This window comes from Uloborus diversus, chromosome 4 (assembly GCF_026930045.1).
Source record: "Uloborus diversus isolate 005 chromosome 4, Udiv.v.3.1, whole genome shotgun sequence".
NCBI lineage: Eukaryota > Metazoa > Arthropoda > Arachnida > Araneae > Uloboridae > Uloborus > Uloborus diversus.
The window spans coordinates 191,552,978-191,567,476 of NC_072734.1; the positions used below are offsets into that span (position 1 = coordinate 191,552,978).

At 29.9% G+C, this 14,499-nt stretch overlaps 1 protein-coding gene across 1 annotated transcript in view; it reads left to right on the forward strand.

Moving 5' to 3' along the window:
- LOC129221142 (replication factor C subunit 5-like) overlaps nt 1–14,107 on the forward strand; it is a 45,220-nt gene extending 31,113 nt beyond the window's left edge. The window contains exons 6-11 of the mRNA XM_054855587.1: nt 1,922–2,081; nt 6,188–6,269; nt 10,809–10,938; nt 12,824–12,901; nt 13,051–13,105; nt 13,968–14,107. Of these exons, the coding sequence (XP_054711562.1) occupies nt 1,922–2,081; nt 6,188–6,269; nt 10,809–10,938; nt 12,824–12,901; nt 13,051–13,105; nt 13,968–14,055 (593 nt within the window). The 3' untranslated portion in view covers nt 14,056–14,107. The remainder of the gene's footprint in view (nt 1–1,921; nt 2,082–6,187; nt 6,270–10,808; nt 10,939–12,823; nt 12,902–13,050; nt 13,106–13,967) is intronic.
- The last annotated feature ends 392 nt before the right edge of the window (nt 14,108–14,499 follow it).

A 14,499-nucleotide genomic window follows, 5' to 3' on the forward strand; every position in this document is an offset into this window, starting at 1 on the left:
GATTTCTAATGTAAAATATCAACTTGGAAAATCAGGGGTCTGTCCAGGATTTTTCACAGGGTCCGTTTTTTGTGAAAAATAAAATAATTTTGTGAAAAATGAATTAATTTTGTGAAAAATCAAATAATTTCTCAAAAAAAAAAAAAAAAATCGAAATTTTAGAATTAAGAGCGGGCACAAACTGCATCATTTAAGCTTAAAGTAGAGTGTTTTCCTCTTCTATGTTGAGAATATCATTCTGGGGTGTTTTACTAGTATTTGGTGGGAGGGGGGGTATCGCTCCCTCAAGTAGCAATATTTATCTACCATTCTACATTATGTTAAATTATACTAATAATATTTCTGTACTGCATTTAAAATAATTGTAACAAAATAAATAAATAAATAAAATTCAGACGAGGGTTCAGCATTTAACTTTTTGACCCAAGACACTCTTAAAAGGCACAGAATTTCGTTTAAAACTTATAAATTCCGTGATTTTAACAAAAATAAAAAGAGATTTTACTTGTTTACTTCTTAACAAAGCGTATTAAACAACAAAAACTCAAAAAATCGGATTCCCATAGCGGATGCAAAGAGATCGCAATTCTCAAAGTGAAGGCATCAAAAGTATAAAAACGGCTTGTAAAAGAAATATTTTTGATAAAATTATTTTTAAATTGCATTTTAGAGTCTTATGATAAACATATCATTAATATCTGTGGACACAGTTGAATCGAAGCAAAAATAAAATTAAAGCATCGATTCAGCATTTTAATTTCTGACTCATAAAGAAAATGAAATTTGGCTTTAAAAACTTGAAATGCGTGTTCTAACAAAAATAGAGACTTTTCATTTACATGCATCCTAATAAAGTTAAGTTAGCTTGAAAAAAGAACAAAATATTATTCTTATATCGGATGTTAAACGATTGTACTTTTCATTTAATGAAAAAAAAACGGCAAGTAAAACAGTTTATTTAAAGTTAATCATCCTTGTTAGCATCGAAAAATCAAACCCATATAATTTTGTTCCAAAATAACAGTTAAACATCGCACAGCAACATAAAAAACACAAATATTGACAAGCTGGTAAAATGAGAATATTTTCTAATCAAGTAATTATAAAGGTTTAACGCCAGACGCTAAATGGCGATAATTTTAAAGTTGGTAACCCTATCTGAAGCGATCATATTTTTTCCCAACCCTTACTATCCCTTTGGAGTTCTAAGCTCATTTCGCAGGTATATATTATTATTATTGTTCATTAAATCATGAGAGGGGAGAAAAGTGCACACCAACGCATTTTCAGAAAAGTTTACAACACCGCTGCTAATTAGCTGTGATAAAACAAATAAATAAAATTATTTAAGACTCTCAACTTATTTTCAGCTGTTAATTTCTTTCCTAGAAACAAACAACTTGCATTATATTTATTTGGCAGTAGCAATTATTTATCGCTTGTGCATCGCAAGAGTGACGATTTTATTTTTGCAAAATTAGCAGATTTTGTGATCCTTCCAATTTGACTTCAAAAAAGGTTCCAAAAGTTATTGGTTTTATCCACGGAAATATGCGTTATTTTGCTTTCAGATTTGCTCTTTCAATAAACTACTCGTGAAGGACATTCTTGCTTATCAGAATTTTGTGAAGGGTCCGTTTTGGTTGATCGGAATTTTGTGAAAGGTCCGTTAACGGACCCAAATATCCTCTGGCCAGACCCCTGAAAATATTATGTTTGAATGGGTTTGACCCCCCCCCCCTCAAAGTAAGGGTATGTAGAGATTTTTCCAACCCCTTCCCCCCTCGGGATCCTTACGTAATTAATGAATGGTCCCTTAGTTTTCTGTTTTTTTTTTTTTACTTGGTTAAAAAATTTCCAGTCAGAAAACAAATTCAAAGGATTAAGAACCCTCCTCTTAAATCCAATTTATGTTTTTTAGTGATTGAGAAGTTCACTGAAAACACTAGATTCTGCCTGATTTGTAACTACCTGTCGAAGATAACTCCTGCTATACAGTCTCGCTGCACTAGATTTCGTTTTGGGCCCCTTACGAATCAACAAATATTACCTCGGTTGGAGCATGTTATAGAGCTTGAGAAGTAAGTGTTAAGTATTATTGATTCTTAGCTTTTAAATCTATCTGTGGATCAATTCAAACAGATAGTAAACAATTTAATGTAATAATAATTTACTATTTGTTCGAGTAATTCAGAGTAGAGAATTTCTTCTTCAAATTTTGTTTAATTAATGCCTATACCTTTTGCTGTTATCATTGATTGTTTTAGTTTGAATACTTGAAATAATAAAATTATTCCATGCAAAATTTTCGTCTTAAATTATATTTTTAAATTTTATCTTCAGAACCAAAATATTTGCAGAACATTTTTGCCTGTTGATAGTTTGAATTAATATTTAAATACTGAAGCTGCAAAAAAAAAAAAAAAAAAAAATCTTCATATTATAATTGAAATCTGTGAGTTATTTTTCAATGAGAAAATTGGTTTCTTTTTATGAATGAGTGAGAAAATATCAAAATAATATTTCCTTAACTTATGTGCATGTTTTTTTTTTCTGAAACTCTGTTCTATATATTTATGCTAAACATTTTTGACAATTGATAGAGAACATAGTTAATTAATAAAAAAAAAATATTATTTTTAAATAAAGTATTTAAATAGAATTTAAAGTTTTTTGAAAATGTAATCATTGGCTAGTTCAATATTAAATATTGCTTGATGCATCAGTAATGAAATGATCCATGCAAATCATTATTAAAATCTTCCAACTAATAATATGATGCTTGTCAGAAGTTTAAGTATTTTATTAAATTCAATTCGGCAAAAGATAAAAAATGTTTAACTCAAAAACTTGTTCATAAAAAACATAATCAGGTCGATGAAATACAATGATGTAACAACAATATGAATGTTTCCAAGACATGTTTTTGTTAAAACCTTTATGTTTCTACCATCTGTATCGGGGGGGGGGGGGGGGATTATAGTGCAAGTTCGGCCATCAAAATTTTTGGGGGCATTTTAAAAAATTTTTAAATTAATTTATTTAAATTTATTTATTAATTTATTTTTAATTCAAATTTTTTACTTTATTTTGTTTCTATTTTATTTCATTTATTTATTTAGTTTGTGTGTGAGTGTGTGTATGTCATTGGCGAAGCACAGAACTTTTCTAATAAAATAATAATTAAAAAACAAATAAATTAAAATATTTAAAAAAATAAAATAAAAAAAGGGAGATGAAAAATAGAAAAGGGGAAGAGGGTTGAGAAATTTTTTTTTGGGGAGGGGGGGGGCACCCCTGATCTGTATTAGGATTGTTGATTTTGTCGCATGTGTTTTGCATTCTGTGTTTTTATGATGTTGATGTTTTATATTTAAATTAAAAAGTCATAATAATACAGTTGTGATGAAAGTGTTTAAAAACTGATACATTATGTATCGAATTATTAAAAGCCTTGGGGCCATAAGGGAATTTGAAATACCTGAAAAAAATATTATGCAGTAAAACCTCTAAAGTCGATCACCTGTCTAAGTTGACTTCTTTTGTCAAGTATGGAAGTACTCCCATTTTATATAATGAAGGAAAACCTTTGTAACTTGACCACCTGCCTAAACTGACAACTAGTATACACCAAATTTGACAATGAGTATTGCAAAATTCCTTTGTAAGTTGACCTCTTATCACATTCTTGTTTTCAAAATAAATAAATAATAATAATAATGAAATAAGTACAGCAGTCAAAGTTTTCAGTTTTCTGATGGATTTCCGTCTTTTTTGAAAAAGGTCTGAAATTAAGTGAGATGGAACAGGATAAAAGTTTACCAATAATAAATAATTTGAATGCATTAAATAGGGAGAAAATCCAGCCAAATGAATTTTTTAATGCAATTTGTATGGTTATAACAAAGAACTACTATTCATTACCTACTGATAAGAAATATGTTATTCTTGATTTAAGTCAGACAATTAGTTATAATTTTATTTCTTCTGCATGTTGATTTATATTTTCTATTTTGAAACTATTTTTTCATGGAAAATTAGTGTTTTAATGTTTAAGTATGTAACTCTGTATTCAATTCTTTTATTTATTTGAAAATTAAATTTCGGATGTGCCCCTTTTTATTTTGAAAATTTCTTTCTTTTTTTTTTCCAACTTCCACTCCTGTAAATATATATTTTCCAAAATATTTTTATACTATGATGTAAGATAAATTGAATAAAATGTAATAAACCACAATAAATAATTATTTTGTTGAAAAATAATTTAAAATTGTATTTTGTATTGATAATGTTTTTTTTTTTTTTTTTTGAAGAACTATTTATATCAAATAAGAATCATTTCTGAACTAATAAGATACAGTTGATCTCTGTTAATACGAACTGACAAAAACCCACAAATTTGTTCGTATTAATCGTTATTCGTAACATCCGTGAATAAGTAATGCTGCGAATAAAAAAGGAATGCTTACCTATATTTAAACACAATTGCTACTATTTATTGCTAATGCACACAATGTAATCTAATAACTAGTAAATTCCGAAAAATTAAACTTGAATGCTTGTGGTAAAAAATTGAAAAAGGAAGATGGCAACCCACAATTGCGAGACAAGTTTTGCTCCTTTATGGAAGATAGTAGAGAGTCTTATCTCCAAGCAAGTAAACATGTGCTTGGATAAACAAGTTTATGTGTTTTGTTTCTATGTGCAAAAGATTTAACATTTTCTTCTTGATACACAATTGGCCTTTTACATCCTCACATAATGATGAATACTTTATTAAAAAAGAAAATAACATAATTCAGTCTTTAACATTTTCATTGAAGAAGTCTGAAATTTTTGTTCGTCTTTAGCCGATACTCACAATTTGATATGCGTATTATGTGTGAAAATTTTAATTTAATCACATAGCAAACCAAACTTAACAAAGAAAATGTTCGTTTTAGCATTGATTTCGTATTAAATGTGATCGCATTAAGAGAGTTCAACTATGTGTATATTTTAACTAATTATTTCAATTTCAAACTTGTATGGTACTTCATAAGTCATTCTGGGAAATAATCTCTAATAATAATTTAGGTACAGTGAAACTTGTGTAAGTTGACCACTTGTGGTGCATTACTTAAGTGGTCAACTTATAGAGGTTGAATGATATGATAAGATCTAATTCTGTGCCTGAAAATAGCGGTGAACTTAGACAGGTGGTCAACTTACAAGGGTGGTCAACTTTACAGGTTTTACTGTAATTGTTAAATAGCATATTTAGTCAATATTTTAAAGTACAGTAGAACCTCAATTATCTAATGTCTTGAAATCTCGGTTAATAGAAACGTTGCATAAAAACGTGTCAGGATCGCAAATTTTTAGAATGTGGTAAGTAAAAGTACAATAGAATATTTTTAACGAAGAAAATGAACTTATAAAAAAATAATACTTTACAGTTAAAAAATTAGAATAGGAAAATAACGTGCAGTGAGTTTTTAAAAGTCAATTGAATTTTTTACAATGCCAATTTAAATATTTAAAAATGCATTAAAAAAAAAAAAAAAAAAAAAAAAAAAAAAAAACAAATTTCCAAAAAAAAAAAAAATTTTATTTTTTAATTAAAATTTATCATTTTATTAAATTGATAATCTGTAAAGTGAGATTTTAAAATCTATTTTCAATCTTTATTAATGATTGCCGGTTATGATGATCAACAGGTTAATTATTAATTTTAGTACTTCTATTGTCTTTTGTTAAGTGCTGAAGGTGCTTGCGTATTGGGTAGTTAAACTTCCGTGACTTTCAATGGACTTGCTTCCGCCGTTTGTGCTGCAATGAGGCTCGAGCTCTGAGAAAATAATCTTTTTCTGTAACTTGTATCTTGTTTAATTGAACGTTAAAGTTAGCGAATCCATGGAAGATCCTTCATTCGCTATCTATACTAACACAGTATAACCTGTAAAGTTGACCACCTGTCTAAGTTGACCGCTATTTTCAGGCACAGAATTAGATCTTATCATATAATTCAACCTCTGTTAAGTTGACCACCTGTTTATGTTGACCACTAAAGTAGTGAACCACAAGTGGTCAACTTACACAGGTTTCACTGTAACCCCCTTTTTGTTGTTCATATTTAGTTTAATGATTTGAATCTGGTTGTTTTTAAATTTTTGTTCAAATGCTTAAAACTTCTTGTTAATTTCAGGCTAAATGTTACTGAGGATGGCAGAAAAGCCTTGATAGATCTGGCGCAAGGTGATATGAGAAAAGTTCTTAATGTTCTTCAGGTAAGAATTCATGTTCTCGAAACATTAATATATTTAGTAACCTTTCATTACTATGACTACTCATTACTCATGGTCCTGGCCAGAGGAAATGTAGGTCCTTTTAAGGACCCTTCACAGAAATCTAATTAGTTGAAAAGGACCCTTCACAAAATTTTTGTTGACCAAATCGGACCTTCATGGATTAATAATTTAAAAGTCCCCTCACTAGCCTTGTAACCCTTTCCAATAAAGAAGTATCTTTCGTGAGGTAAGCAGACCAACACTGAACAACCTACTCGGAATGAGGTCTTAATCCTGGTTTCTAATCACAATCTTTGCTTGACTAGGAATAATTACTAACTAGCTTGGCAAGCACAGTTTTAAGGAAATCTTTTGGAAAGTTAGATTGCAGGATCTTCATTGAGCTTGAGACTGAAGTTAAGTTGTGGAATCTTTAAAAAAAAAAAAAAAAAAAGTGCAATTTTTTTTAGGTTGCTTTTTGTTTCTGTGTTTGTTTGCATTGATTCTATTACACAGTCAATGTTTTAAGATACCATGAAAACCTGATTTTACGTCCCCCAAATCTACATGTTTCCTGTACGTAACGTTTTTTCCAACGCCATATCCCAGCGTTTAATGTTTTTTTTAACCCAGTTCCTTGCAAAAAGTAAAATCTGGGTTTTACTGTACAATAGTTGTTAAATTGTAAGATAGAGATGTTAATGTACTGAACCATGTGGTTTGGATTGCACAGATCGTGTACTTTAACTTGAGACGAAAAAGAAACCAAGGAAGTTTTAGCTCAAATAATTTTTTTAATCATGGTTTTTTTTTTTCTTTTCTAAATATGATAGAGCCTTGTTTATCCCGCCCTCATTTATTCAGATTTCTGGATTATCCAGATCAAATTTGTAGCTTTAAAAAAATTATGTTCACATAGAGATAATTTTGAATTATGACAGCAAAAACGAAACTGTAAGTATACCAAACATTCGCTTTTTATTTTGATTAATTTTACAGCTTCCCTCTAATGATTGTACAATAAATTATGTTAATCTAACAAAGATAAACCTGCTTTTGTTTAAACAACACTCTTGTTTAAGCCAGAAAATAGTGAACCCATTCTTTGATTTATTTTTAGAAATGTGTGTGTTTAGAACAGGGGTCTGGCCAGAGGATATTTGGGTCCGTTAACGGACCCTTCACAAAAATCCGATCAACCAAAACGGACCTTTCACAAAATCCCGATCAAACAAAACGGACCCTTCACAAAATCTGGATCAACCAAAACGGACCCTTCACAAAATTCTGATAAACAAGAACTGATCTTTCACAAATTGTTTATTGAAAGAGCAAATCTGAAAGCAAAATAAGGCATATTAATTTTTGAAACCTTTTTGAAGTCAAATTAGAGGGATCAGCTGTACAAAATCTGCTAAGAAAAAAAATCCGCAGTCTTGCAAGCGATAAATTGCTACTGCCAAATAAATATAATGCTTGTTGTTTGTTTCTTGGAAAGAAATTAACAGCTGTAAATAAGTTTGGTTTTAAATAATTTTGTTTGTTTTATCACAGCTAAGTAGCAGCGGTGTTGTTGTAAACTTTTCTGAAAAGGCGTTGGTAAGCACTTTTCTCCCTGCTGATGATTTAATAAACTATAATAATAAATATCAGCGAAATGAACTTAGAACTGCAAAGAGATAGTAAGGGTGGGGAAAAAATATGATCGCTTCAGATAGGGTTACCAACTTCAAAATTAATCGCCATTTAGCGTCCGGCGTTGAACCTTTATAATGACTTGATTAGAAAATATTCTTATCATTTTACCAGCTAGTCAATATTTGCGTTTTTATGGTGCTGTACAATGTTTAACTGTTATTTTGGGAGAAAATTATATGGGTTTGATTTTTCAATGCTAACAAAGATGATTAACTTAAATAAACTGTTTTACTTGCCGTTTTTTTCTTTAGATGTCTACATTTTGAAAAATACAATCTTTTAACATCCGATATAAGAATCATATTTTGTTCTTTTTTCAAGCTAACTTCGCTTTATTAGGATGCAAATAAATGAAAAGTCTCTATTTTTGTTAGAACATGCATTTCAAGTTTTTAAAGCAAAATTCCATTTTCTTTATGAGTCAAAAATTAAAATGCTGAATCAATGGTTTAATTTTATTTTTGCTTCAACTGTGTCCACAGATATTAATGATATGTTTATCATAGGACTCTAAAATGCAATTTTAAAATAATTTTATCAAAAATATTTCTTTTACAAGCCGTTTTTATACCTTTTGATGCCTTCACTTTGAGAATTGCCATCTCTTTGCATCCGCTATGGGAATCCGATTTTTTGAATTTTTGATGTTTAATACACATTGTTAAGAAGTAAACAAATAAAATCTCTTTTTATTTTTGTTAAAATGACGGAATTTATAAGTTTTAAAGGAAATTCTGTGCTTTTTAAGAGTGTCTTGGGTCAAAAAGTTAAATGCTGAACCCTCGTCTGAATTTTATTTATTTATTATTTTTTTGTTACAATTATTTTAAATGCTGTACAGAAATATTTCTAGTATAATTTAACATAATGTAGAATGGAGATAAATATTGCTACTTGAGGGAGCGATGCCTCCTCCCTGCCAAATACTAAAAAAACACACCAGAATGATATTCTCAACATAGAAGAGGAAAACACTCTACTTTAAGTTTAAATGATGCAGTTTGTGCCCGCTCTAAATTCTAAAATTTCGATTTAACAAAAAAAAATTTTTTTTGCGAAATTATTTGATTTTTCACAAAATTAATTCACTTTTCACAAAATTATTTTATTTTTCACAAAAAACGGACCCTGCGAAAAATCCTGGACAGACCCCTGTAGAAACTAAACATGATGTAACTTTTCAAGCAGTGTCATTGTGACGTTCAGTTGTGCTCCGTGGTTGTGTTCAATTCATTTTATAATGCATTTTTATGTAGTTTTTCTTTGACAACTAAAAGAAATATAAGTTGAAAATACTCCAGAGAGCTTTAGTTTCAATTGAGTTGTATTGATGATGTGGCTGGCATCTTTTTCTGGAACTACAAATAAATTTTTGCAAATATATAAAAAGTGAAATAGGATATATTTTGAGCTATATTCCACAATCATAGTAGTTATTTTTAACCCCCGACACACAAAGGAAGGGGGTTATAAGTTTGACGTGTCTGTGTATCTGTCTGTGGCACTCTAGGGCCTAAACGAATGGACCGATTTTGAAAAACTTTTTTGTTCGAGGGGAGAGTTGATCAAGAGTGTTCTTAGCTAGGTTGCGTCTTCAGATGACCCTAATCAAAGAAGATATGAATTAAAAACCTCTCAAAGGTTTTTTGCGATTTTAGCAGTGAAAACATATTTAAAAATTTTAAAATTTAGTACAGTAAAACCTGTAAAGTTGACAACCTTTGTAGGTTGACCACCTTGTCTAAGATGACCGCTTTTGTCAGGAACAGAATTAGTCCTATCTTGTATAATGAAGGAAAATCTCTGTAACTTGACTACCTCTCTATCTTGACCACTAATATACACCAGCTTTGGTTTGGAGTATTGCAAAAAACCCTTTGTTAGTTGACCACTTGGCAAAAGCATTAGGTTGTACTAAAAGTTTAATCAGTTATGCATCAAATAAGCATCTAGACATTAAAAAAAAAAAAAACAATGAATACTATTCATGTTTCTATCGAAAAACGTTGGGCTTATGTTAAGTCCTAGAAAATGTGCCAAACTTCATTAAGGAGTTATTTTGTTGAAAAGTAGATTACCATTGTTACAAATGCTCAAGAAAAAATCAAATGAAGAATTTAAGTCACTTTTGACTTGTTATGAATTTTTAGGAATTGTTAATGTCAAGTAAGTTTTTCATGAGTAATGAAACATTTTTTTTTCTTCGATCGATTTACAGACATTTTAAATATGTATGATAATTTATGCGTCATTCTGGTAAATAATCTCTAAAAATATTTAAACACATTTTTACTTATTGTTTTAAAATAATGTTAAACAATGAAAGTGAGTTTAAAGTATTCCAATTAGCTAAAAAATGAATGCATGGGGCAAGAAATGACAAAAAAAAAAAGTTTCTGTTACTATCCTCTATAAGTTGACCACCTGTCTAAGTTGACCACCAAAGTACTGCACCGCAAGTGGTCAACTTACACAGGTTTCACTGTACCAAAATAAAGAGTTTTTTCGGCATCTCATAAAATGTGTTTGGAACTTCCTTGTTATATAGAATTCGAATTATAACGCTTTTTAGAGCAGATTTTAAATATGGCTAAAGCCTTTATTCAGCAATTGGTAACCGAATTCATTGTTGGACAACATGGAAATAAAATGCAATTATTTAAAATGTTTATCCGTTGCCAGTTTCTATTTGTTACCAAACAAAATACTTGTAATTGATATTAATAGTATAAGGTTTTTAAAAGGATTTTCAATTTTTCCTCTTGATTCTACAGTTGCGACCCAGTAGGGGATTTTTATAATTTTTAATTTTAGTTATTATTTATTCTTTCTTTCTTCTAGTGTGCTTCCTTGGCTTTTGATGTAATAAATGAAGACAATGTTTATGCGTGTGTGGGTCACCCTCTAAAATCAGACATCAGTAAAATTGTCAATTGGCTTTTGAATGATGATTTTGTTTCTGCATTTAAAAGTATCCTTTGCTGGTGTATTTCTAATTGAACATTGCAGTATTTGACTATTTAGTTATTTCAGGAATTACTTGATTCATTTATGTAACTAAATTTGAAATTGATATGTGTTAAAATTATAAAAATTTTATGTTTGAAGTATTACATGCCTGCCAAATCTAATGTTTTTTGCGGGAACTTTTCACTTTTTTAGGCTGTATCCCAGTTTTCATTTCAAATACGATTTCCTTCTGCTTTTTGAATGCTTTTGGTATTTTTAGTGATTGAAAAGTTATTGTGTATCACATTAAATTTTTCTGAGAAAAAATAAATTTGTTTTCATGTAAATTCTTACCTATATAAAAATTTTGTATGATTTGTTAGGTCCAAAAAATATTTCCAGAAATTTTATACCTATATATGTATGTCCTTGGTAGCAAAATAACTAAGTTGCAACTCTAATTATTTCATGTGAACCTCTAGTCATTGTTGCATAAATTGTTTTTTAGCAATACAGTGCAGAACCTTTTATCCGGGAACCAAAAAACCGGGAAACCAGAAAACCGGCAACTTTTTGCCTATTTTCCTGCAATTTTTTAAAAAATACGTATTTTCGGCAATTTTTGAAAAACTAAGCATTTTTTAAAAATACCTCAAAGAATATAAACTGCTTTTTAATAATACCATATTACTCACGTATAACTGGGAAATTTTTTTACAAAAAACGAACTTCAAAGGGTTATCCTTTACGCGGGGCAAAATTTCCGACATTTTTTTGAATTAAGAAGTACACTCGTAAGTCGGCAATTTTTGTGTTTTACTTCAACTGAAAACTAAAGAAATGAATATTATCGCATTCTAATGCAATATTTTACTGAACGGCCTTTAAAATTAAATCCGTTTAGAGCTTAAGTGACATCGCGAAATTGCTGGAAATGTCGAAAACCAGATTCGCGAATTTTCCGGATAGTTGGTTGATGGTGAAATCTATAGAAATCGTTAAACGCAAGACTGTAATAAGGCTGCAAGAACTCATAAATCAAATTCCTATTGATATTGCAAAAAACAATAGTAATCAGTAACCGTAGTTATCGCAAACACAAAAACGTTATAACATTTTTATAAAAAAAACGCATTCATGAAAACATTCTTTTATACACGATAGCAGGAAAATCGCACATTTACGTTCAAAAACTTGTTTCTAGTCCTCCCCTTCATTTTTTTTCGTTTTAAAGCATCGAAAAGTGGTGGGTTTTTTCTTTTTCAGATTGAGAGCGAGCATGTGAGGGTCTCGGGTTTTATGAATAACTTGAAGTTTTTTGGTGTTGAAATTATTCTTTCACTAGTAGTTTTTAATTTGTCTGATAGTATTTATAATCATTTTTGAACTGTTTTCTTCTTATTTTAATATGTATTACTATTTATTATAGTAATTTAAGTTTTATAAACAATCGGCCAACAGAGGTTTTTAGCGATCCAGAAAACAGGAAAATTCAGATATCCGGGATAGCGATGGTCCCGAACTTCCCGGATAATTGGTTCTCTACTGTATTAGTAGCTGAGCTAGTTACATTTCACACTTCAATTAAAACTTTTATAAACATATGTCCGAAGCATAGACCAGATGGTTGCCATTTAATTTTCACAAAACACAAGTTTAGATATTCTTATGAAAAATCAATGTTTCTTCTGGAAAAACTGCATCCCGTGAGTCATGGAAAGTTAGGAGCAAAATTCATGGAAAGTCTGGAAAAGTCATGGATTTCTAAACTTTAAATGTAGCAGATACCCTGCATTTGGAATATTCTTTAAGAGCGACAAAGTGTACAAAATTTTTATGTACTGTTCTTGAAATACTCTACACTAAAGATGAACAATTTAATTTGTTGTGTCCTTCACCTAGTTTAGATATAAATCATATGAAAACCACAAAAGGCTTAGCTCTTCAAGATATTCTAACTCAAGTTCATTTGTACGTCCATAGAAGTAAGTACACAAATTAGATAATAAAATAATAACCTGTTTTGTAACAGCAAAAATGTGATAATGTTTGTTCGTGGAATATTAGATTTGCATTAATAAAAGACAGATTATAAAACATTTAATAATTTCTCTCATGCTTTTCTTTGTTGCAGTTGAGTTAGCTGTGGAAGTAAAGATTCATTTGTTAGAAAAAATGGCATCAATAGAGTAAGTAAAAATTATTAGACTTTTATTAACTTTGGAAAGCAAATTATGTAACGATAAATTTTGCATGCATGAAAAACACTTCTTACTTTTCATATTAATTTCACATTTTTTTGTGAATTCCATTCGTGTGATTTTTCCACTAATTGTAGGAAATCTGCCAATTTCAATCTTTAGATTTGCAGATTTCCGCTCTTTTCGTTTTTCTTTTTGCGTTTTTTTTTATTTCAATGACTTTTTAGATTTTGCTACAAAGTGGATAAATAAAAATAAATTTTATTGTTATTAAAATTTTTTCAAAATATGTCTATATACGTTACTCGCAATAAATAGTGTTCAGAGTGCTCTTGACCTTAATTATAGATTGCTAAACTGATTAGGATCAGCTGAGCTGGGCCCGGAGCACATTGCTGGTTGTCACTTTTTGTATTTTGTATTTGTAAATCAAAAAGTGAATTTGCAAATAATATTTCGAGAACTTTCGTTTTTCAAAAATCGGAACAAATGCTCCCGAACAGTAAGACAGTGGGCTAGACTAGTGAAATTTCCACAAGAAACTAGTGTTTTTTGATAGCTGCCGACAAAAATATCACACCTAGCTTCAGAACAGAGGCGACTTTTACTTTATTGCAATTGTTATATATACATCATATATATATATATATACATACAGTTAGTTTTCTGTTTAAGAACTTTCAAGGGACCGCAAAAAATTGTCCTTAAGTAGAAACGTCTTTAAATAGAATGCTTTTAACACTATATATGGGACCGTGAAAAGCCGGCGTTTAAATTGAGAAAGTCGTTACATCGTTAAACAGAGCCAACTGTATATAGAAATATATTGTAATGTTTTTTTTCCTTTCAGAGATCATATCGCTGCTGGAGCAAATGAAAAAATTCAGCTAAGTGCCCTTATAGCAGCTTTTCAGATGGCTAGAGAGATGGTGTCCTAATGGTTTTTGTTTTCTTTTTGTATTTTAGACATAATAAATATTCTTGTACGTTTTTAATGTGTATTTGTGGTAGGGCAGCGAGTTCGTGCTCGCTGCCCTATTCCACGGACATTATAAAGTGTGTATCTGTGTAGAAATGCATAACACACAAGAGGAAGAAAAATAATATTCCTTATTCTTTAGTAAATAAGGCATTTATTTCCAGAATTACAACTTCCATCTATACCTTGCGCACTATTTGCATCATACATAAAAACTTAATGCACCAAATGAAAAGATGTCTAGAATCACAAGACTCACAAAAACACTATCTCACATAAAAATGTAACACATACGGGATTCAAGACCTGCTTCTGTCAAAAAATGTGCTTTTTTCTTAACAAAAAAAATCAAATAGGTGCTTGAACATAGCTTTTCAGGAAACTTGTTGCAAGGAAGTTGAAA